This window comes from Muscardinus avellanarius (genome assembly GCF_963383645.1).
Source record: "Muscardinus avellanarius genome assembly, chromosome: 19".
In the NCBI taxonomy this organism is placed as follows: Eukaryota; Metazoa; Chordata; class Mammalia; order Rodentia; family Gliridae; genus Muscardinus; species Muscardinus avellanarius.
The window spans coordinates 42,193,709-42,215,508 of NC_137805.1; the positions used below are offsets into that span (position 1 = coordinate 42,193,709).

General features: G+C 41.8%; 1 protein-coding gene and 1 pseudogene across 3 annotated transcripts in view; both read left to right on the top strand.

Annotated features, from left to right (window-relative positions):
* The window catches only part of RBL1 (RB transcriptional corepressor like 1), a gene marked incomplete at both ends in the record, with an annotated part of 69,352 nt that extends 48,973 nt beyond the window's left edge, over window positions 1–20,379 (top strand). For both annotated transcript variants that reach the window (XM_080716305.1, XM_080716306.1), the window contains 5 exons: window positions 3,925–3,996; window positions 5,176–5,260; window positions 14,161–14,309; window positions 17,694–17,858; window positions 20,209–20,379. In XM_080716305.1, the coding sequence (XP_080572431.1) occupies window positions 3,925–3,996; window positions 5,176–5,260; window positions 14,161–14,309; window positions 17,694–17,858; window positions 20,209–20,379 (642 nt within the window). The remainder of the gene's footprint in view (window positions 1–3,924; window positions 3,997–5,175; window positions 5,261–14,160; window positions 14,310–17,693; window positions 17,859–20,208) is intronic.
* On the top strand, window positions 6,066–7,211 carry LOC308277179 (Y-box-binding protein 1-like; annotated as a pseudogene). The gene has a single exon. The product of its transcript is annotated as a Y-box-binding protein 1-like (transcript).
* Window positions 20,380–21,800: the final 1,421 nt, after the last annotated feature.

Sequence of the window (21,800 nt, forward strand, 5' to 3'; positions counted from 1 at the left end):
GACCTTGCTTGAAAAATAAAAATATAAAAAGACTAGCTGGTTGTGGTGGCGCACGCTTGTAATGCCAGCATTCAGGAGGCTGAGACCGGAGGATCGTGGTTCTCAGACAGCTTCAGCTACTTAGTGAGGCCCTCTGCAACTCAGTGAGACCCGGTTTCAAAATAAAGAATAAAAAATAGGGCAGGGGGTGTAGCTCAGAAGTTGAATGGCCCTGGGTTCCATCCCCAGACCCACAAAAAAAATTTTTTTAAATTAAAAAATTAAAAAAAATAAAAAGACTGAAAAATAGGGCTGGGGGTGTAGCTCAAAGGTACAATGCCCCTGGGTTCCATCCCTAATACAACAACAACAACAAGAACAACAACAACAACAATAATAATAATAATAATAATAATAATAATAATAATATCATTATCTGGTGTAAAATAGCTTCTTTACTGGCCAGGGAGGTATTGCATGCCTATAACCCCAGCTACTCAGGAGGCTGAGACAAGAAGATGGCAAGTTTGAGGCCAGCCTAGACAACTTAGACTTTGTCTCTAAAAATAAAAAGCTATAGATCTGTAGCTCTGTGGTAGAGCACCCCTGGGGTCAATCCCCAGTACACAGGAAAGATAGCTTCTAGGGCCGGGCGTGGTGGCGCACGCTTGTAATCCCCTCGCTTGGGAGGCGGAGACAGGAGGATCGCGTAGGTGCAAAGACAGCCGCGCTGGCTTAAGAGACCCTGTTTCCAAATAAAAAATATAAAAATAGGTCTGGGAATGTAGCCCGAAGGTAGAAGGGCTTCCAGGAGCCCCAGTACCACCAAAAAAAAAAAAAAAAAAAGATAGCTTCTATACCATATTTCTTTCCAGTGATTTGTTGTGCTTCCTTAAAAATACATTTTATTTTTAATTGCTGTACCATGTTTTAAGTCATAAAATACCTTGTGTGTTTTTTAAAATTCTGATAAATCTGAAAAAAATCTTTTATAATTTTTACCTTGACTATATTAGCCAAACTGTCAATTCTAGCTAATATATGCCTGTTTTTTGGTTTGCTTTTGTTTTAGATACTGGGGTTGAACCCAGAGGCATTCTACCTCCACGTACCCTACCCCTTTTTTTTGTTTGTTTGTTTGGGGCTTTTTGTTATTGTCCTTTTTTATTGTTACTGGTTCTTTTGGGGATTGAGCCAGATGTGTTCTACCTCTGAGCTACACCCCTAGCCCTGTTTTATTTTTTTATTTGGAAACTGTCTTAATAAGTTGCTGAGGCTGTCCTCAAATTTGCAGTCCTCCTTTCTCAGCCTCCCAAGTACTGGGATTACAGATGTGTCCCAACAGGGCTGGCTTGTTTTTCATTTTGAAACAGGGTCTGGCTGATTTGCTGAGGCTCTCACTAACTTGCTGAAGCCAACCTACAACCCGACTGTCTCAGTATTTCAAGTACTGGAAATATAGGTGCGGGCCACTCACCCGGCTGACGTACATTTTTTGCTTTGTTCTATTTTGTTTTTATGGTATTGGGGATTGAACCCAGGGACATTCCACTTCTAAGCTATACCCCCAGCCCTATTTTTTAATTCTTTATTTTTCAAACAGGATCTCATTAAGTTGCAGAGGGCCTCACTAAGTAGTTGAAGCTTGTCACAAATCTGCAATCCTCCTGTCTCAGTTTCTCAGTACTGGGATTACAAGCCTGTGCCACCACACTCCACTCCGTTTTTTGAAGCGAAAAAAAGACCAAAGAAGTGAAGGCCGTATTTTCAAACTCTTTTATAACTACCCACACACACAAAATTCTCTTCAAAATCTCTCTGCAAAATAGGTTTTTTTTTTTTTTTTTTTCGTGGTACTGGAGGTGGAACCCAGAGGCTTTCTACCTCTGGGCTATACTCCCAGACCTCTTTTATATTTTATTTGGAAACAGAGTCTCACTAAGTTGCTGAGAGCCTCACTAAGTAGCTGAGGCTGGCTTCGAACCTGCGCGATCCTCCTGTCTCAGCCTCCCAAGCGCAGGGATTACAAGCGTGCGCCACCACGCCCGGCTCAAAATAGGTTTTAATAAGCCAGGTGTGGTGGCGCACGCTTGTAATCCCAGAATTTGGGAGGCTGAGACAGGAGGATCGTGGTTCACAGACAGCCTCAGCTACTATTTAGTGAGGCCCTTTGCAACTCAGTGAGCCCTTGTTTCAAAATAAAGAATAAAAAATAGGCCTGGAGGCATAGCTCGGAGGTAGAATACCCCTGGGTTCCATCCCTAGTACCACCAAAAAAAAAAAAAAAAAAAAAAGGTTTTGTTTTATTTATTTTTTGCAGGTCTGGGGATAGAACCCAGAGGCATTTGACCTCCGAGCTATACCTCTTGCCCTATTTTTTATTCTTTATTTTGAAACAGGGTCTCACCAAGTTGCAGAGGGCCTCACTAAGAAGCTGAGGCTATCTGTGGACTGCAGTACTCCGGTCTTAGACTCAGAATGCTGGGATTACAAGCATACGCCACCACACCCAGCTAAAAAATAGGTTTTAATAGTCATTAAAAATTAATCATTTGTTTCCTGAGAGGTGTGAAGAGTTTAGGTTTTGCCATTTTTCACTCATTATGCAAAACATGTTTAGTGTTAATGAACAGCAAAATTAGAAAATGAGTAATTTTAGTGAATTTTATAAGAACAGAATAAAATAGAAGGAATTCCTCTTTTGGGATGATAATGTGTTCTCATCTTTGTGCTACTATTTGATTTCTGTCTAAGAATTAGAAACTCTCTAGTCTGTCCTGAAATGTTAAAAACTTAATCCTAGAGCCAGCACAGTGGCACACACCTGTAATCCTAGTGCTTGCAGGCTCAGATATGGTAGCAATTTAGTGAGACCTTCAGCAATATAGCAAGACCCTGTTTCAAAACAAAATAAAAAAGGGTTGAGAGTGTAGCTTGGAAGGAGAGCCCTCCCCCCCCTTCCCATTCAATTCCCAATACTAAAAAAAAAAAAAAAAACTATAGCTGGGCGTGATGGCACATGCTTGTAATCCCAACATTCGGGAGGCGGAGACCAGAGGATCGCAGTTCGCAGACAGCCTCAGCTAATTAGCGAGGCCCTTCGCAAGTAGGTGAGACCCTGTTTAAAAAATATAAGACTAGCCGGGCGTGGTGGCGCACACTTGTAATCGCCGCACTTGGGAGGCAGAGACAGGAGGATCGCGCAGGTTTGAAGCCAGCCGCACGTGCTGGCTTAGGAGACCCTGTTTCCAAATAAAAATGTAAAAATAGATCTGGGAGTGTAGCCCGGAGGTAGGGATCACGCAGGTTTGAAGCCAGCCGCGCGTGCTGGCTTAGGAGACCCTGTTTCCAAATAAAAATGTAAAAATAGATCTGGGAGTGTAGCCCGGAGGTAGAAGGGCTTTCAGGAACCCCAGTACCACCAAAAAAAAAAATATATATATATATATATGACTAAAAACTAGGGCTTGGGTGTAGCTGGAAGGTCAAATGCCCCTGGGTTCCATCCCAGTACCATACACAAAAAAACTTAATTCTATAATAAATACTCCATTTCATTATGAATCACTGTGAAATGTTTTCTTTCCTTTAGCATATGGCTAATTTACTTTGAAATAAGTACCTACAACTAATAAAACTTGAGACTTCAGGGGCTTCAGCAGATCTGAGTTTTCTTACCTCGTTATTTAATAAAGAAATGTGTTTTCAGTAGAGTTAAACCACAGCAATTTCAGTGCGTTTTGATTAATGAAACTGTTAACTGAGTCCCCACAGGCCACAAAGCCTGAACTTTAAAGGTAGTAAAAATCATAAATGTTAGTGGGTTTTGGTCATGAATTGCCCTCAGGTTAATGGTTTTCTGCAAGGCTGTTCTCAGTGCTAACCTATAATTGAAGTTTTTGATCAGAGCTATTTTTCTTTGAAATGGAGTTTTTATTTCCTTAGGTAACAAAAGAAGAAAGAACTTTTCAAGAAATAATGAAAAGTTATAGGAATCAGCCTCAAGCTAATAGTCATGTGAGTTACATTACTCTTCCTGCTGTCCAAAAATAGATTTGTATTATTTGTTTGCTGACAAATCATATTAAAGATAAACCTCCTTCATAGTTTTACTATACTTTAGATTTTCTGGTTTAGTAGATACCATTAAATTAAAGAGAGAGTTCCATTAAAGGACAGTTGTAGTAGCAATCAGGAAATGTGATCCTGACTCATCTCTACACCTACATACACTGCTCACAAGATCTTTCATTCTGTTCCTTCATTTGTTAAGGGAGATACATTTCTCTAGACTATCTAGTGGAAAATTATGTATTGTTACAATATTCCTTAAATGTATAAAACCTGATTCTCTGATGTTTCAATCCAATGAAATTTGAGTTTTGTTTTGTTTCGTTTTTTGGTATTGGGGATTGAACTCTGGGGCATTCTCCCTTCGACCTATACTCCCAGACCTATTTTTAGACTTTATTTGGAAACGGTCTCACTAAGTTGCTGAGAGCCTCACTCAGTAGCTGAGGCTGGCTTCACACCTGTGCCATCCTCCTGACTCAGCCTCCCAAGCGCTGGGATTACAAGTGTGCGCCACCACACCCAACTGAGAATTTATTAACTGTAACTCCTTTTGCCATCTGTAAGAGAGACTAAATTATTCCTGTGTAAGGAATTAAAGGAAAGGAAAATCAGTTCACATCTTAGAAGTTTTTCTTACGTAGGAAAACCTACTCATTTAGTTACTACTTAATTCTTTTTCTTTCTTTTTTTTTTTTTTTTTTTTTTGTGCGGGTCTAGGGATGGAACCCATGGGTATTTGACCTTCAAGCTACACCCCCTGCCTATTTTTTATTCTTTATTTTGAAACAGGGTCTCACTAAGTTGCAGAGAGCCTCACTAAGTAGCTGAGGGTGTCTGCGAACCGTGATGCTCCAGTCTCAGCCTCCTGAATGCTGGGATTACAAGTGTGCCCCACCACGCCCGTCTTAAATCTTTTATTTTATAAACTAAGCTGGCATATTTTAATTGGTAGGCTCTGCCTCAGTATCCCCTCTTCTATGATGTGTATCATAATCTACACATTTTACCTTTGAGTATCACCCATAGGACACATTTTATAATTGGCTTGAAGTTTTATTCTTACATTGATTTTAACATGTGCCTCTGTGTGATTCAGCAGTCCTTTTTCCCTCTGGCCTGTAGGTGTATAGAAGCGTTCTACTGAAAAGTATTCCAAGAGAGGTGGCATACAGTGACAGAAGTGCTGATTTTGAAATGACAGATGGTGGTAAGCTACCTAATTTAACAAACCCCATGTACTATATACCTTTGATTACACTGTACATGATGGAATTGGTGTCAGGCCACAGAGAATCATGATATGGATGTGGTGGGAAACGTTCACACTTTTAAAAGAAATAAGCTGGGTATAGTGATGCTGATCTGTAGTCCCAGCTACTTGGGAGACTGAGATGAGAGGATCACCTGAGCTCATGAGTTCAAGACCAGTGTGGTCAGCATGGGAAGACCCTATCTCAAAAAAAAAAAAAAGAGGCCGGGCGTGGTGGCGCACGCTTGTAATCCCCACGCTTGGGAGGCAGAGACAGGAGGATCACGCAGGTTTGAAGCCAGCCGTGCTGGCGTAAGAGACCCTGTTTCAGAAATATAAAATAGGTCTGGGAGTGTAGCCCGGAGGTAGAAGGGCTTCCAGGAACCCCAGTACCACCCAAAAAAAAAAAAAAAGAAAGAAAAAGGAAAAGAGAAATAAGTACATTTGGGATAAGAATTGAGCAGGTGCTTCCTCCACAGAGACAGTATACTGATATACTGAAACCATTGTTAGCTGTGCATGGTGGTGCATGCTTGTAATCCCAGGACTTGGGAAGCTGAGACACGAGGATCACAGGTTCATGGCCAGCCTCAGCTACTTAGTAGGCTCTGTGCAACTTAGACCCTGTTTCAAAAATAAAGAATAGGAGAGCGGACCCCAGAGAGCCCTGAGCAGCCCCACCGCCGCCGCCGGCCTAGTTACCATCACACCCCGGGAGGAGCCGCAGCTGCCGCAGCCGGCCCCAGTCACCATCACCGCAACCATGAGCAGCGAGGCCGAGACCCAGCAGCCGCCCGCCGCTGCCCCCGCCCTCAGCGCCGCCAACACCAAGCCCGGCACCACGGGCAGCGGCGCAGGGAGCGGCGGCCCGGGCGGCCTCACATCGGCGGCGCCTGCCGGCGGGGACAAGAAGGTCATCGCAACGAAGGTTTTGGGAACAGTAAAATGGTTCAATGTAAGAAACGGATATGGTTTCATCAACAGGAATGACACCAAGGAAGATGTATTTGTACACCAGACTGCCATAAAGAAGAATAACCCCAGGAAGGACCTTCGCAGTGTAGGAGATGGGGAAACTGTGGAGTTTGATGTTGCTGAAGGAGAAAAGGGTGCGGAGGCAGCACATGTCACAGGCCCCGGTGGAGCTCCAGTTCAAGGCAGTAAATATGCAGCAGACGTAACCATTATAGACGCTCTCCACGTCGTAGGGGTCCTCCACGCAATTACCAGCAGAATTACCAGAATAGTGAGAGTGGGGAAAAGAACGAGGGATCGGAGAGCGCTCCCGAAGGCCAGGCCCAACAACGCCGGCCCCACCGCAGGCGAAGGTTCCCCCCTTACTACATGCGGAGACCTATGGGCGTCGACCACAGTATTCCAACCCTCCTGTGCAAGAAGTGATGGAGGGTGCTGACAACCAAGGTGCAGGAGAACAAGGTAGACCCGTGAGACAGAATATGTATCGGGGTTACAGACCACGATATCGCAGTGTCCCTTCCAGGGGCCCTCCTCGCCAAAGACAGCCTAGAGAGGACGGCAACGAAGAGGATAAAGAAAATCAAGGAGATGATACCCAAGGTCAGCAGCCACCTCAACGTCGGTACCGCCGCAACTTCAATTACCGGCGCAGACGCCCAGAAAACCCTAAACCACAAGATGGCAAAGAGACAAAAGCAGCCGATCCACCAGCTGAGAATTCGTCCGCTCCCGAGGCTGAGCAGGGCGGGGCTGAGTAAATGCCGGCTTACCATCTCTACCATCATCCGGTTTAGTCATCCAACAAGAAATGAAAATGAAATTCCAGCAATAAGAAATGAACAAAAGATTGGAGCTGAAGACCTTAAGTGCTTGCTTTTTGCCCGCTGACCAGATAACTAGAACTATCTGCATTATCTATGCAGCATGGGGTTTTTATTATTTTTACCTAAAGATGTCTCTTTTTGATAATGACAAACGTGTTTTTTTTTGTTTTTTTTTTGGTGGTACTGGGGTTCCTGGAAGCCCTTCTTCCTCCGGGCTACACTCCCAGACCTATTTTATATTTTTGAAACAGGGTCTCTTCCGCCAGCACGGCTGGCTTCGAACCTGCGCGATCCTCCTGTCTCCGCCTCCCAAGCGCGGGGATTACAAGCGTGCGCCACCACGCCCGGCACAAACGTGTTTTTTTTTTTTTTTTTAAAAAGCCTGTTTTTTTTCTCAATACACCTTTAAAGGTTTTTAAATTATTTCATATCTGGTCAAGTTGAGATTTTTAAGAACTTCATTTTTAATTTGTAATAAAAGTTTACAATTTGATTTTTTCAAAAAAGTCAACAAACTGCAAGCATCTGTTAATAAAGGTCTTAAATAATAAAATAAATAAAGAAAGAAAGAAAGAAAGAAAGAAAGAAAGAAAGAATAAAAAGTAGGGCTGGAGATAGAATGCCCTGGGCTCAAACCTCAGTACTTGGGGAAAAAAAAAACAACATTGTTAATTGTGTTTTAGAAGTTTTCTAGTGTACTTATAAACATAAATTAAAAATACTTATAAAATTCAAAAATGTAGCAGTGTATGGTAACACATAATCCCAGTACTTGGGAAAATGAGTCAGGAGGATTGATCAAAGCCAGCCTCAACAACTTAGCAAGGCCCTCTGCAAATTAGTGAGACCCTGTTTCAAAAATAAAATAGGGTTGGGGGTTAAGCTCAGAGGTAGAATACCTCTGAGTTCAATCCAAGTACCATACCCCAGAATAAATAAAATTTTAAAATATGTATGACAATGAAAATAAAGTAGCTGTTATGATCTTCTTGAGACATTTAAGGAAATGTCCTGTTCATAAGTATATTGGCAGCCTGGTGTGGTGACCCACATCTCTAATCCCAATACTTGGGAGGCTGAGGCAGGAGAAATGCAGGTTTGATGCTAGCCTCAGCAATTCAGTGAGGTCATAGCAACTTTGGGAGACCTTATTTCCAAAAAAATAATAAAAATAATAGTAAATCTTTTTTTCAAAGAAAGGAAGACCAAAGAATTAGTATTCAGCTGGGCATTGTGGCACATACCTGGGATCCCAGCACTTGAAAGGCTAAAACAGGATTACAGGTCCAAGGCCACTGTGCAGTAATTTAATGAGAACCTGTTTCATTTTTATTTATTTTGTTTGTTTTTGTGGTACTGGGGGTGGAATCCAGGGGCTTTTCTACCCAGGCTATACTCTCAGACCTTTTTTTACTTTATTTGGAACAGGGACTCACTAAGTTGCTGAGAACCTCACTAAGTCGCTGAGGCTGGCTTTGAACCTGCGCGATCCTCCTGTCTCAGCCTATTACTAGCGTGCAGCACTCCTTTTGGTATTTTTTACACATGTTGTTTACCTATCCAGGGTGCTTTTTCTATGCCAACAAAACCAGTTTAGCTAAGAAACTTAATCTCTTGCCAATTTTATGTTTTCTCTAGGAGAAACTATGTAACTACTAAAAAGATGCGAGATAAAAATGTGAGATACACAGAGCAGTAAAATTCTAGAAAGTAGAAGTAAGCAGAAGGAAAATAAATAATAGTTTATTTTAGGTAGATAAGTATCTACCAATGAAGTTTGAGGTTACTGAGAAATAGCTACTTCCCCTACGACCTAAAGTTCTCAAATCGAATTCTCTGCATGACCAGGTGTGGTAGTATATGCCTATCATCTAAGTATTTGGGAGATTGAGACAGGAGGATTGCAGCCTCAGCTACTTAGTAAGGCTTTCAGCAACTTAGTTTCAGCAACCTGTTTCCAAATAAAATATACAAAAGGTCTGGGAGTATAGCCCGGAGGTAGAAAGCCTCTGGGTTCCACCCTCAGTACCACCAAAAAAAAAAAAAATTACTGTTCTTTCTACCTTGGAAAGAACAGTTATAGTTCTATCAATAAATTCTTAAATGTATAAAATAATTACTATTTTAAAAGTATACACACAGCTACATGCCATGGCACATGCTTGAAATCTCAGTACTTAGGAGGCCGAGACAGGAGAGTCACAGGTTCTTGGCCAGCCTCAGCTATTTAGTGAAACCCTCTACAACTTATTGAGACCCCATTCCAAAATAAAGAATAAAAGAATAGGGCCGGGCATATAGCTCAGAGAAAGAATGCCTCTGGGTTCAATCTCCAGTAACACACAACAAGAACAACAAAATTACAGCTGGGCATGGTGACACACACCTGTAATCCCAGTACTTGGGAGGCTGAGACAGGAGTATCACAGGTTTGAAATCAGCCTCAGCAACTTAGTGAGGCCCTCTGCAACTTCATAAGACTTTGTTTCAAAATAAAAAATAGGGCTGAGGGTGTAGCTCAGAAGTAGAATGCCCCTGGATTCTATTTCCAGTAACACACACATACACACACCACATCACACCACATCACATCACATGCACAGTCTGTTTATCCTATGCAGTAAACTCAAGCCCTAGCTCTCTGTCCAGGCACTACCTGCTATAAGAGATTTGCTGTTGAGATTCCAGGTATAAGATTCTTTTAAGTATGTATGCACCAGAACTAGAGGCTGCACCCAGCGTTTCTCAGGATTTTTAAAGCCTCAGGGCATCATCCCTAGGAGTAAAGCCACACGCCTCGCTGGATGTCACCCCTTTCACACTGTTATTGGTAGTACTTCCAACATTTCAACTCTATGTATGGTGGTACACACCTGAAATCCCAACTGCACTGGGGCGGAGGCAGGAGGACTGTACATTCAAAGCCAGCCTAGGCAACATAGCAAGACCCCTAGCTCAAGCAGTCTGCTTATCTTAAATACTTTTAATTTCCCTCAGTATGGCTAATTTTTAGCATTAGTCATACTTAATATGTGATCACTACTTTCATTGACAAAAAAAATTTTTTTTTTTTGAGGAATGGGATTGAACTCAGGGGCATTGTACCTCCAAGCTACACCCAAGCTCTATTTTTTATTTTTTATTTTGAAATAGGGTGTCACTAAGTTGTGGAGGGCCGTGCTAAATTTGGTAAATACAGTTAGTAATTAAGTGACATCCTTTAGTTGTGCTCATATTACAGTCACCAGACAGGTAACCTGTGTCAGTCAGCATTCTCCCTGCCATGATCCAGAATAGCTGACAGCCACTCTTAGAGGAAGGAAGATCTGTCTGCTCACAGTGTTGGCAGTTTCGGCCAGTGTTAGGCCGGTCACATCTGTGAGGTCCAGGGCACGGTGGTGGGAAGCAGAGACAGCATGACGGAGGACCTCTCCTCTCACATCATGAGACCACAGGTCGGGGGAGAGAGAGAGCCAGGGCTGGGTGAAGGCCGTATGGACTCCTCCTCAGCAGCCAAGATCTGCCTCTGACATGGCTGCCTCATCTATGACATGAGGTCGGGGGGACATTCTAAATCAAGCCGTAACATAATCATGATATAAGTAGAGCACATTTTTACTTGTTTTCATACTATAGTGATGTCTTCAGAGCTCAGTGGTCTAAAACCACTAAAGTTTATAATTGGTTTGTGGACAGTAGCTATCTCCATTCTCCTTTATTGTCTCTTCTCTTGGATATACATATTTTCTCCTGGCATATAAAACTTTCTACCCACCCAAGCCCTGGGATAATCTGACTTCTTCCTACTTGTACTTAAAATCCTATGGGAAAAGGCCAGAAATTCAAACTAAAAAATTTAACATGTAGAGTTGGCGGGGGTGGTACATGCTTGTAATCCCAGCATTTGGAAGACTGAGACAGGAGGATGGAGGAAGCCTCAGCTACTTAGTGAGGCCCTTTGCAACTCAGTGAGACCCTATTTCAAAATAGAATATAAAAAATAGGGCTGGAAGTATAGTTCAGAGGTAGAATGACCCTGGGTTCCAACCCCAGTACCACCAAAAAAAAAAAAAAAAAAAATTAACATGTAGCTGAGCAAGGTAGCACACACTTATAATTCCAGCATTTGGGAGGCTGAGACAAAAGGATTGCAGTTTTTAGACAACCTCAACTACCTAGTGAAGCCCTTTGCAACTCAGTGAAACCCTGCTTCAAAATAAATAATAAAAAATAGGGCAGGGGGTGTAGCTCAGGTAGAATGCCCCAGGGTTCCACCCCCGTAACCACAAGGCAGGCAGGCTGGAGTTGTAGCTCAGAGGTAGAATGCCACTGGGTTCCATCCTCAGTACTGCCAAAAAAAAAAAAAAAAAGTGTTTCTAGAGCTCTGCAGGTTATATTCCCATTCTCCTATTTGTCTCATTCACTAAGAGTTTATATAAAAATAGTTTTAATTGCTTGACAATGGCATATAATAATTAAAAGATGTTGTTTTATTTGTGGCAGCAGTGGGAAGAGCTATAAAACTATAATAGTTGACTGGTTCAATCCACAAATATGTATCAAACATATACCATGTGCCTCATTTATATCAGGCAGAGGGTCCCTATCTTCTGATTGAAAAGATTTGTAGCACAACACAAAGGCATAATTTTGATAACATTCTTTCTTCTAGTCTTTTATAAATTCCGTTTCAAAAGCATGCATGATAAAGCTGGGCGTAGTGGCACACGCTTGTAATCTTAGTACTTGGGAGGCTGATGGGAGGATCATAGGGTTAGAATGCTCCTTGGTTCAATCCCCAGTACCACACACACACACAGTATACATGATGATAGAATCACTGGGCCTACTGAGGCTTTACTTTCACAGTATGAGCATCCTTAATGAAGTGGGAAATAGAGTTCATTTTCCTACATAAAGAATAACTGACAATTTTTCGAGGTTTTATTTTTGAAAGGAGGGTTACTAGTGATTGAACCCTAGGGCCAAATCTACTTCTGAGTTACATCCCCAGCCTTATTTTTTATTTTTTTTATTTTTTTATTAATTAATTAATATATTTTTGGTGGTATTGGGGTTCCTGGAAGCCCTTCTCCCTCCGGGCTACACTCCCAGACCTATTCTTTTTACATTTTTATTTGGAAACAGGGTCTCTTAAGCCAGTGTGCGTGGCTGGCTTCGAACCTGCGCGATCCTCCTATCTCTGCCTCCCAAGCACGGGGATTACAAGCGTGCGCCACCATGCCTGGCTTTATTTTTATTTTGAAACATGTTCTCACTAAGTTTATGAGTCTCACTACTTGCTGAGGCTGTCCTTGAACCTTTGATCCTCCAGTCTCAGCCTCCCATGTACTAGGATTACAGGCATGTGCCACCACACCCGGCCATAATGCTGAATCCTTAATTGGTAGTGGTTTTCTTAGCTCATGTAAGCAGATAATGGGGTGGGAGGCAGATGCTTGGCACTAGGGATTGAACAAGGGACATTCTACCTCCAAGCTACACCCTCAACCCTATTTTTTTTTTAAACTGGGTCTCAGTTGCTATAACTGGCCTGGAACCTGTGATATTCCTGTCTCAGCTTTCTAAATACAGGGATTGCAGGTGTGTACTACCATACCCAACTAGCAGATGATTCTTGTATGTTCAAGTAAACTAGTTTGTAATACTCCTCACAAAGATAAAATATGATAAAACTGCCATTCCAGAGTGACATAAACAGAAAAGCGCATCAGGACACTACCCAGAAATTGAGCACTAGGGTTCCTGTTGTACATGGGAAAATAAGGCTCTCACAGACTGCTTGCCATGTATTTGCAGAAAGATAAATGCAATTCATTAACTGGGCGTGGTGGCGCACGCTTGTAATCCCAGCGTTTGGGAGGCTGAGACCAGAGGATTGCGGTTCACGGACAGCCTCAGCTACTAAGTGAGGCCTTTCGTAACTTAGTGAGACCCTGTTTCAAGAGAAAGAATAAAAAATAGGGCAGGGGGTGTACCTCAGAGGTCAGATGCCCCTGGGTTCCATCCCCAGATCTGTAAAAAAAATAAGTGCAATTCATTTTGCTTCTTCCTAAACCTATGAGGATATACTTTTAGAATCTTTCCATCTTTTTCAAATAGCCAGTAAGACTATTCGAAGGCCTCTTTGTTACCTGAAGCATAGGGTTTGTCATTGCCAGCCATACTGTAGAGCCTAGCTGAACTCCAACTGCGGTGGTGCCCCTGTAATGGCAGCCAATCATAAGCTCCCTAGCTGAACTCCAACTGCGGTGGTGCCCCTGTAATGGCAGCCAATCATAAGCTCCCAGTCTGTGGTTGTGAAAATGTGCTTGCTGTACTGGCATCTAGATAAAAGAGCACATCTTTTGTTCACATGCTTGTATTTCTCTAGATTCCTTTTTTTTTTTTTTTGCTAGTTTGGGTCTCAGCCTCCCGAATGCTGGGAATACAAACGTGCGCCACCATGCCTGGCTTTCTAGATTCCAATTTTATTTTTTTGGCAGTACTGGCATTCTACCTCCGAGCTATACCCCCAGCCCCACTTTTTTTGTGTGGTATTGGGGTTCCTGGAAGCCCTTCTACCTCCGGGCTACACTCCCAGCCTATTTTATATATACATTTTTTTTTCTTTTTTTTGGAAACAGGGTCTCTTAAGCCAGCAAGGCTGGCTCCAAACCAGCGCGTCGTCCTGTCTCCGCCTCCCAAGTGCGGGGATTACAAGCGTGCACCACCAAGCCCGGCCCAGCCCCACTTTTTATTCTTTATTTTGAAACAGGGTCTTGCTGAGTTGCAGCAGGCCTGAGTTGCTGAGGATGTCCTCAAACCTGCAGTCCTCCTGTCTCAGCCTCCCAAGTACTGGGATTACAAGCGTGCACCACCACGCCCAGCTCCAGTTTGATTTATGAATAATGCAGATGCATTTCTGAACGTTCTCTGGAACTATTGTTTTTTTTTAATAAGGGTTTCTTTTTCTTTTTGTAGAGAGAGTATCACTCAAGTCACTCACTTTTATATCAAAGTTAACCTAAAACAACACTGAATTCTTTTTAACAGGCTTGGAAGATGCCACAAAAACACCTGATTGTTCTGGTGGACCAATGAAAGAGGAAAGAGGTGATCTTATCAAATTTTACAATTCCATCTATGTAGGAAGAGTGAAGTCATTTGCACTGAGATATGACTTGTCGAATCAGGAGCACATGGTATGTTTTATGTTTTACAACTTTATTAATGTATATAGTGATAGTTGGAATACTTTGAGTACATTTTCCTAAATAAGTATTTCAGAGTTTAAAGCCTCACTAGTGCTTTATAAAGGAGCATATATCCTAGCAGTTCATCAGAGTGTCTAGTTATTTAATATATGATTAAGGTTGTGATACAGTAGAGACTAGAGAAATCATAAAAAATGTATACTATGATTGTGTTGCTAGATATTATGTATGCATATAGGCCGTAGCTAAATAGGAACATGAAATATTAAAACAATTTGAGTACTTTTTCTGTTGTTTTGTTGTCTCTTGTTATATAAATATTATTCTTAAAAATAAATGTAGGGCTGGGCATGGTGGTGCATGTCTGTAATCCCAGTACTTGGAAGGCTAAGAGGAGGATTGCAGGTTCATGGCCAGCCTCAGCTACTTAGTGAGGCCCTCCACAACTTAGTGAGACCCCGTCTCAAAATAAAAAAAAGAAAAAAATAGGATTATGGATATAGCTCAGAGGTAGAATGTCCTCCCTAGGTTCTATTTCAAATTTCACACATACAAAAAAAAAGTGGGCCTGGATCATTGAGAGATAGCAGTGGACTGGAAAAGTATTGTTAAAGTTAATTCTCAGGAGATCAAACTTTAAAAAAGAGGATCATAAACTGGGTGTGGTAGTGCACACTTGTAATCCCAATATTGAAGAGGCTGAGACAGAGGATCTCAGGTTTGCAACCAGCCTAAGCAATTTAGTGAGGCACTCTTCAACTTAGACCCTGTTTCAAAATTAAAAATAGGGGGTATAGCTCAGAGGTAGAGCACTCCTGGGTTCAATTTCCAGTATCAAAAAAAAAAAAAAAGCTATATCCAGCCAGTCCGTGGCCATGTGTATAACTGTGTCTGTACATTTCTTTCTTTGTCCCTTTCAAGGACTATGGCCTGTGGCTAGCCTGAAAGGCCAATTTTATCCTACTTCGTTAGTTCCATAGCCCCTCTGTCATTTGCTACACTGTGAATATCTTTACCATTACTTTTTTTTTTGAGACAGTATAAATATATTTTATTGGCTCATCTCAAATTTCTGGGCTGAAGCAATCCTCTCATTTCAAGCAGTCCTCTCCAAAGTGTGAGGACTATAAAGATGCTCCTCCATGCTTAGCACCATCAGCCAATTGGAACTAGTTTTATTAGCATCAAATGAAGATGATGAATAAAGTACTAGTTAAGAAGCCATTTCCAAGCAGGGCGTGGTGGCGCACGCTTGTGATCCCAGCATTCGGGAGACTGAGACAGGAGGATCACAGTTTGCAGCCAGCCTCAGCTACTTAGTGAGATCCTTTAAACTCAGTGAGACCCTGTTTTAAAAAATAAAGAATAAAAAAGAGGTCTGGGGGTGTAGCTCAAAGGTAGGATGCCCCTGGGTTCCATCCCTGTTACCGCCAAAAAAAAAAAAAAAAGCCATCTCCATTTCTTCTATTTATATAGTAGAAAATATTAAAGAAAAATGAGATCCTTGCTCAACCTATTTCTAAATATTTTGCATTTCTATATGAAGTCTTTACTATTTTATTTACAGATTTGTTTCATATTGTAGTCATCCTTCTAGTTCACAGAACACCCTGGCTCTTTTATTCTTTCTGCTACTATCTTTAGGGTATATGTGATGCCGGGCATGGTGGCGCACGCTTGTAATCCCCACACTTGGGAGGCAGAGACAGGAGGATTGCGCAGGTTCGAAGCCAGCAGCGCTGGTTTAAGAGACCCTGTTTCCAAATAAAAAACATAAAATAGGTCTGGGAGTGTAGCTGGGAGGTAGAAGGGCTTCCAGGAACCCCAGTACCACCAAATAAATAAATAAAATAAAATAAATGTATAGGGTATGTGTGTAAAGAGATTCTTATTGCAAATGTTAGAATATTACTGTTTTTTCCTATTTTGTTTTTGTTTGTCTTGGGGGAGTACTGAAGATTGATCCAGGGCCTCTCACATACTAAGCTACCAATGACCTACATCTCCAGCCCTGTCCCTGTTTTCTGTTTTTGTTTTTGTTTGTTTTGTTTTGTTTTGTTACAGTACTGGGAATTGAACCCAGAGGCATTCTACCTCTGAGCTACACCTCAGCTCTATTTTATTTTTTATTTTGAAACAAGGTCCCACTAAGTTGAGAATGGCCTCACTTAAGTTCCTGAGGCTGGCCATAAACCTGTGATCTCCTGCCTCAGCCTCCCAAGTACTGGGATTAAAAGCATGCGCCCAATGCCCAGCTTCAAAATTCTTAATACTAGTTATAGGATTTCCTGAAAGATTCAAGAAGACAAATTCTCCCTTATCTGGTTTTTGTTTGTGTTTTTTTGGGGGGAGGGGTAGTGAGGAATGAACCCAGGGGCATTCTGCCTCAGAGCTATATTTTTCATTCTTTTATATTGAAACGGGCTCACTAAGTTGTTGAGGGCCTCACTAAATAGCTGAGACTGGCTGCAAACCTGAAATTCTCCTATCTCAGCCTCCCAAATACTGGAATTGCAATCCTGTGCCACCATGCCTGGCTTAATTTATCTTTTAATAATTATTGAAAAGTGAAAGGTAATAGACCATATCTTTGCTTTTTTTCAGCCAAGTATAAGCCCTTTTAGTATAACAGACTTCTAACTAAAAGATGCCAGAAGAATAAAAATATGAGCCAAGTATGGTGGTGCATGCTTATAATCCCAGGCTTGGGAGTACCTAGGATGCTGAGACAGGAGGATCTCAGGTTCAAGGAGAGCCTCAGCAATTTAGTGAGGACCTCCACAACCAAGTGAGGACCTGTTTCAAAATGAAATAATAAGCTGGGCGTGGTGGCGCACGCTTGTAATCCCTGAGCTTGGGAGGCGGAGACAGGAGGATCGCGCAGGTTCAGAGCCAGCCATGCTGGCTTAAGAGACCCTGTTTCCAAATAAAAAAATATAAAATAGGTCTGGGAGTGTAGCCCTAAGGGCTTCCAGGAACCCCAGTACCACCAAAAAAAAAGGGGGGGGGAGAAATAATAAGAGCCAGTCATGGTGACGCACGCTTGTCATCCCAGCACTCGGGACAGGGTTCACGGCCAGACTCAGCTATTCAGTGAGGCCCTCTGCAACTCAGTGAGACCCTGTGTCAAAATAAAGAATAAAAAATAGGGCTGGAGGTGGAGCTGGGAGGTAGATGCCTCTGGGTTCAATACCCAGTGCTGCAAAAAAAAAAAAAAAAAGAGAGAGAGAGAGAAAGAAAGAATAAAATAAGACTGAGAGTGGAACTCTGAAGCAGAATGCTCCTGGGTTCCATCCCCAGTACTCATATATATATATATATTTATGGTAGCTAAAAAATTATCTTAAATTTTTGGTTTTTGGTTTATTTTAGATGGATGCTCCGCCTCTCTCTCCTTTTCCACATATTAAGCAGCAGCCAGGCTCTCCACGCAGAATCTCCCAGCAGCACTCTATTTATGTTTCGCCACACAAGAATGGGTCAGGCCTTACGCCAAGGAGTGCTCTGCTGTACAAGTTCAACAGTAGCCCATCAAAGGTAAGGTAGATATAGATTGTACTCCAAATCAGTGCATGTACAGATACATGTTAACAGTTGGATTTCAAGCCAGGATTTTCATGGAAGTTTACAAAAAAGTTGGATTTCAAATAACATTACCAAAAAAATGGATTTCAGTTACTGGTTAGTAATCATTAATCCTGCATTCTTTCTTTTTACGTAAAGTTATTGCTAATAAAATATGAGCCAGGAATGTCAGTGCATTCTAGAATCCCAATACTCAAGCGGCCAAGGCAAAAGAACCTCAAGTTTGAGGCCAGCCTGGGCAACTTAATGACACCTGTCTCAAATAAAAAATAAAAAGGGCAGGGGGTGTAGCTCAGTGGTAGAGCAGCCCTGGGTTCAACCCCTAGTATCAGAATAAAAATCAAAGTTAACTGGCATGTTTCCTGTGATCGTGAGCAGTATGTTCAGGGAAGGGGTATAGCATAGTGCTTCCCTAGCATGAGGCCCTGGTTTTAATTCCCAACATGAAAAAAAACATAAAATATAAAAAGAAAATGTATTCTGATGAGATAGCTTGCTCTATTACTGTTAATGTGGCATTGGTAGTTAACTTCAAGAGTCCAATGTCTCTCCGTGATCTTGAGAAAAGACCAGAATTTATTTATTTATTTATTTTTTTTATTTTTTTTTTATTTATTTATTTATTTATTTTTTTGCGTGTCTGGGGATGGGACCCAGGGGCATTCAACCTCCGAGCTACACCCCTGCCCTATTTTTTATTCTTTATTTTGAAACAGCTGAGGCTGTCCACGAACCGCAATCCTCCAGTCTCAGCCTCCTAAATGCTATGATAACAAGCCTACACCACCACACCTGGCTGGAAAATGTTTTTTATGGAGGGAGTTTTCTTTGGCTTTGTGAGAAAGGATTTCGCTATTGTCCAGGCTGGTCTTGAACTCCTGGACTCTAATTTGATTCTCCTGCCTCAGTCTTCTGAGTAGCTGGGACTACAGGCCCATTCCCAGATAGACAGTGTTAAGAAAAGGCCTTGGGAGTGAAAATGAATTTGATGGATGGCAGTCAGAATAGTGAAGTCTGAAAGGAAAGGCCTCTCATGTACACCATTATGGAGATAGAATGTCCATCTTCATCTCCATACAGTGATAAAGATGTACCAGGGACATGATTGCTAGTTTTAGATATTTTTAGGTTGTCAATCAGATATATTTGGTAAGTCTCCAGAAGTCAAAATCAGTGTCCACTAAGAAATTGTTGGTCCAAATGCAATGGCTGCTTCTTAACTCATTAGTTTCCTCTTAGCATAACTTTCAGAAATCACTTCTCTTGAGTCCTTGGTACTCACTATAACTCACTAACTGGAAGCATCAGCTTCACCTAGAAAGAAAGAATCAAGAGACCCACCAGCCCTTCTAAACGTGAATGTACATTTTAACCAGATCCCAAATGATAAGCACATTAAAGTTTGAAATGCATTACTCTGAGGAAGAGGATTCTGATGGGCAGCATCAGAATCACTGGCAGGGTGTATTAAAACATGAATTTCTGGGCTCTGCCTCCAAAATGTCTCAGAGAGTGAATGAAGGGTGGAGCTTGAGAATTCTCATGTCTAATAAGTTCCTAGATACTTCTGCTGATTCTCCTCTGAGAATACTTTGACTGACTATATACTGACTATAGAGTCAGTATATACTTTATATACTGACTATACTTTGAGGACTTCTGTTACAAGGTGACCTTGCTTTTAAAACCACCTGAAAACAGGGCGTGTGGCACACGCTTGTAATCCCACCATTCAGGAGGCTGAGACTGGAGGATCACAGTTCATGGACAGCCTCAGCTACGTAGTGAGGCACTCTACAACTTAGTGAGACCCTGTTTCAAGATAAAGAATAAAAAAAGGAAATAGGGCAGGGGGTTTAGCTCGGAGGTTGAATGCCCCTGGGTTCCATCCCTAGACGCCCCCAAAAAAGACACCTGGAAAAGCTGGGCATGATGCTGTGTGCTTGTAATCCCAGTACTTGGGAGGCTGAGACTGGAGTAGCACAGGTTCAAGACCAACATGTGCTAACTTAGTGAGACCCTGTTTCAAAATAAAAAATGAAAAGGGCTAATGTGTAGCTCAAAAGTAGAGCTACACCCACAGTGCTACACATACCAAAAATAATAATAATAATAATAATAATAATAATAATAATAATTTTAGTCACTCTTATTAGGCTGGTGTAGATTCAAAAAATAATCCCCATCCCAGTGTTTAGATTTGGGTAGAAGATAGAGGACAAGGAAAAACAGTTAGCTAGGTTTTTTGCTGCTGTTTCCCTTTGGTCCACTTTAATCTTACACGTTCTCTGCTTGTGCGTAGAGCTTGAAAGACATCAACAACATGATAAGGCAGGGGGAGCAGAGAACCAAGAAGCGCGCCATAGCCATCAGCGAGGACGCCGAGTCGCCCGCCAAGCGCCTCTGCCAGGAAAACGAGGATGTGCTGCTAAAACGACTGCAGGATGTTGTCAGTGAGAGAGCAAACCATTAACAGGCTTCCTGTTTCTGATGAAAGCACTTTGCAGGTGGTTCTGCAGAAAGCTGGGGCTCTGTCCTCCAAACCTTTCTGCCTTGTACATGGTAAATATCACTGGGTTATATGAAAAATTGCACCAAAATGAAGCGCTTTTTTGTAACATTTATCCAAACTGTAGTTGACAGAAGATATATTTTGAGTTGGACTGAAAAGGAATATTTTAAGTGCCTTTATTAATGTTGAAAGTCATAGAATTTTTTAAATGTTTCTCAAATTGGTTTTTAAAACAAGGTAAAGAGAACCTCATTTTTTAGCTCTCATTTAAAAATAATCAAATGTCTCTTCTTTCTGTGCTTTGTAATATGAGGATAAATAGTCTACTTTTAGTAAGTACGCTTTGAGATGTATTTTGAGGGCAGGGTTGTTCTGACACACATGGCTGGGGTGAAGCAGCAGCCTCTCTGGCCTGCTCTGGTGACAGTGCATCAGGGCCTGCTCATCTGCACTGTCTGGATCCTCGTGTTCTGCCACCCGGGAGCTTTGTGCGTGAGCCCCTGCCCTGTGTCAGTCTTCCTCCTCATTCCTGACCCCTCATAGCCTGTGGTTACAACCCAGGAAAATGGGTCCTTGCCCCTTTTTAAAACTTGCAACATTCAGCTGCGTAGAGTGTCACATGCTTATACTCCCAGTCCTTGGGAGGCTGAGACAGGAGGATCCCAGGTTCAAGGACAGCCTCCGCTACTACTGAGACCCTGCTTCAGAATAAAGAAAGAAGAGAGCTGGCAGTGTGGTTGGATGTGGAATCTCTGGGTTTCATATGCCCATTTGGAAAAAGTAACTTGCACCGTTTTACTTCTCATGATACTAACTTAATTATACATAGCTGTGTTAAGCCACACAACAGAATAGGAAACTACTTCTCTAGCCAGTAAGATAAAATTGATAAAGTTACTGAAAACTGAATGTTTTTAGTAAGGTAGCACCTTAATAATGTGTGATATGCTATTTTTGAGGTCATCATAAAATTATTTGTTCTTATTGGTTTAGTTAATTCCCTAAAAGAGATTGAAACCTTTTTTAAAAAACCATATAAAAAATAACCATGCTTGGCATGAAGGCCCCTGCTTGCAATCCCCGTACCTGGGAATCTGACACGGAAGGGTCCCAGGTTCAAGGCCAGCCTCAGCACTTAGTGAGGCCCTCGATGATTTAGTCCATTTTAAAATAAATAATTAAAAAATAGGGCTGGGGGTGTAGCTTGGAGGTAGAATACCCCTGGGTTCCATCTCCAGTTCCAATAAATAAATAAACTGACAATGCTTTATAATTCTAATACATATATGCACGTGTGTGGTGTGTGTGTGTGTGTGTGTGTGTGTGTGTGTGTGTGTGTGTGCGTGTGTATCAGTAAAACAGCTGCTTATGCTCCCTTCTTA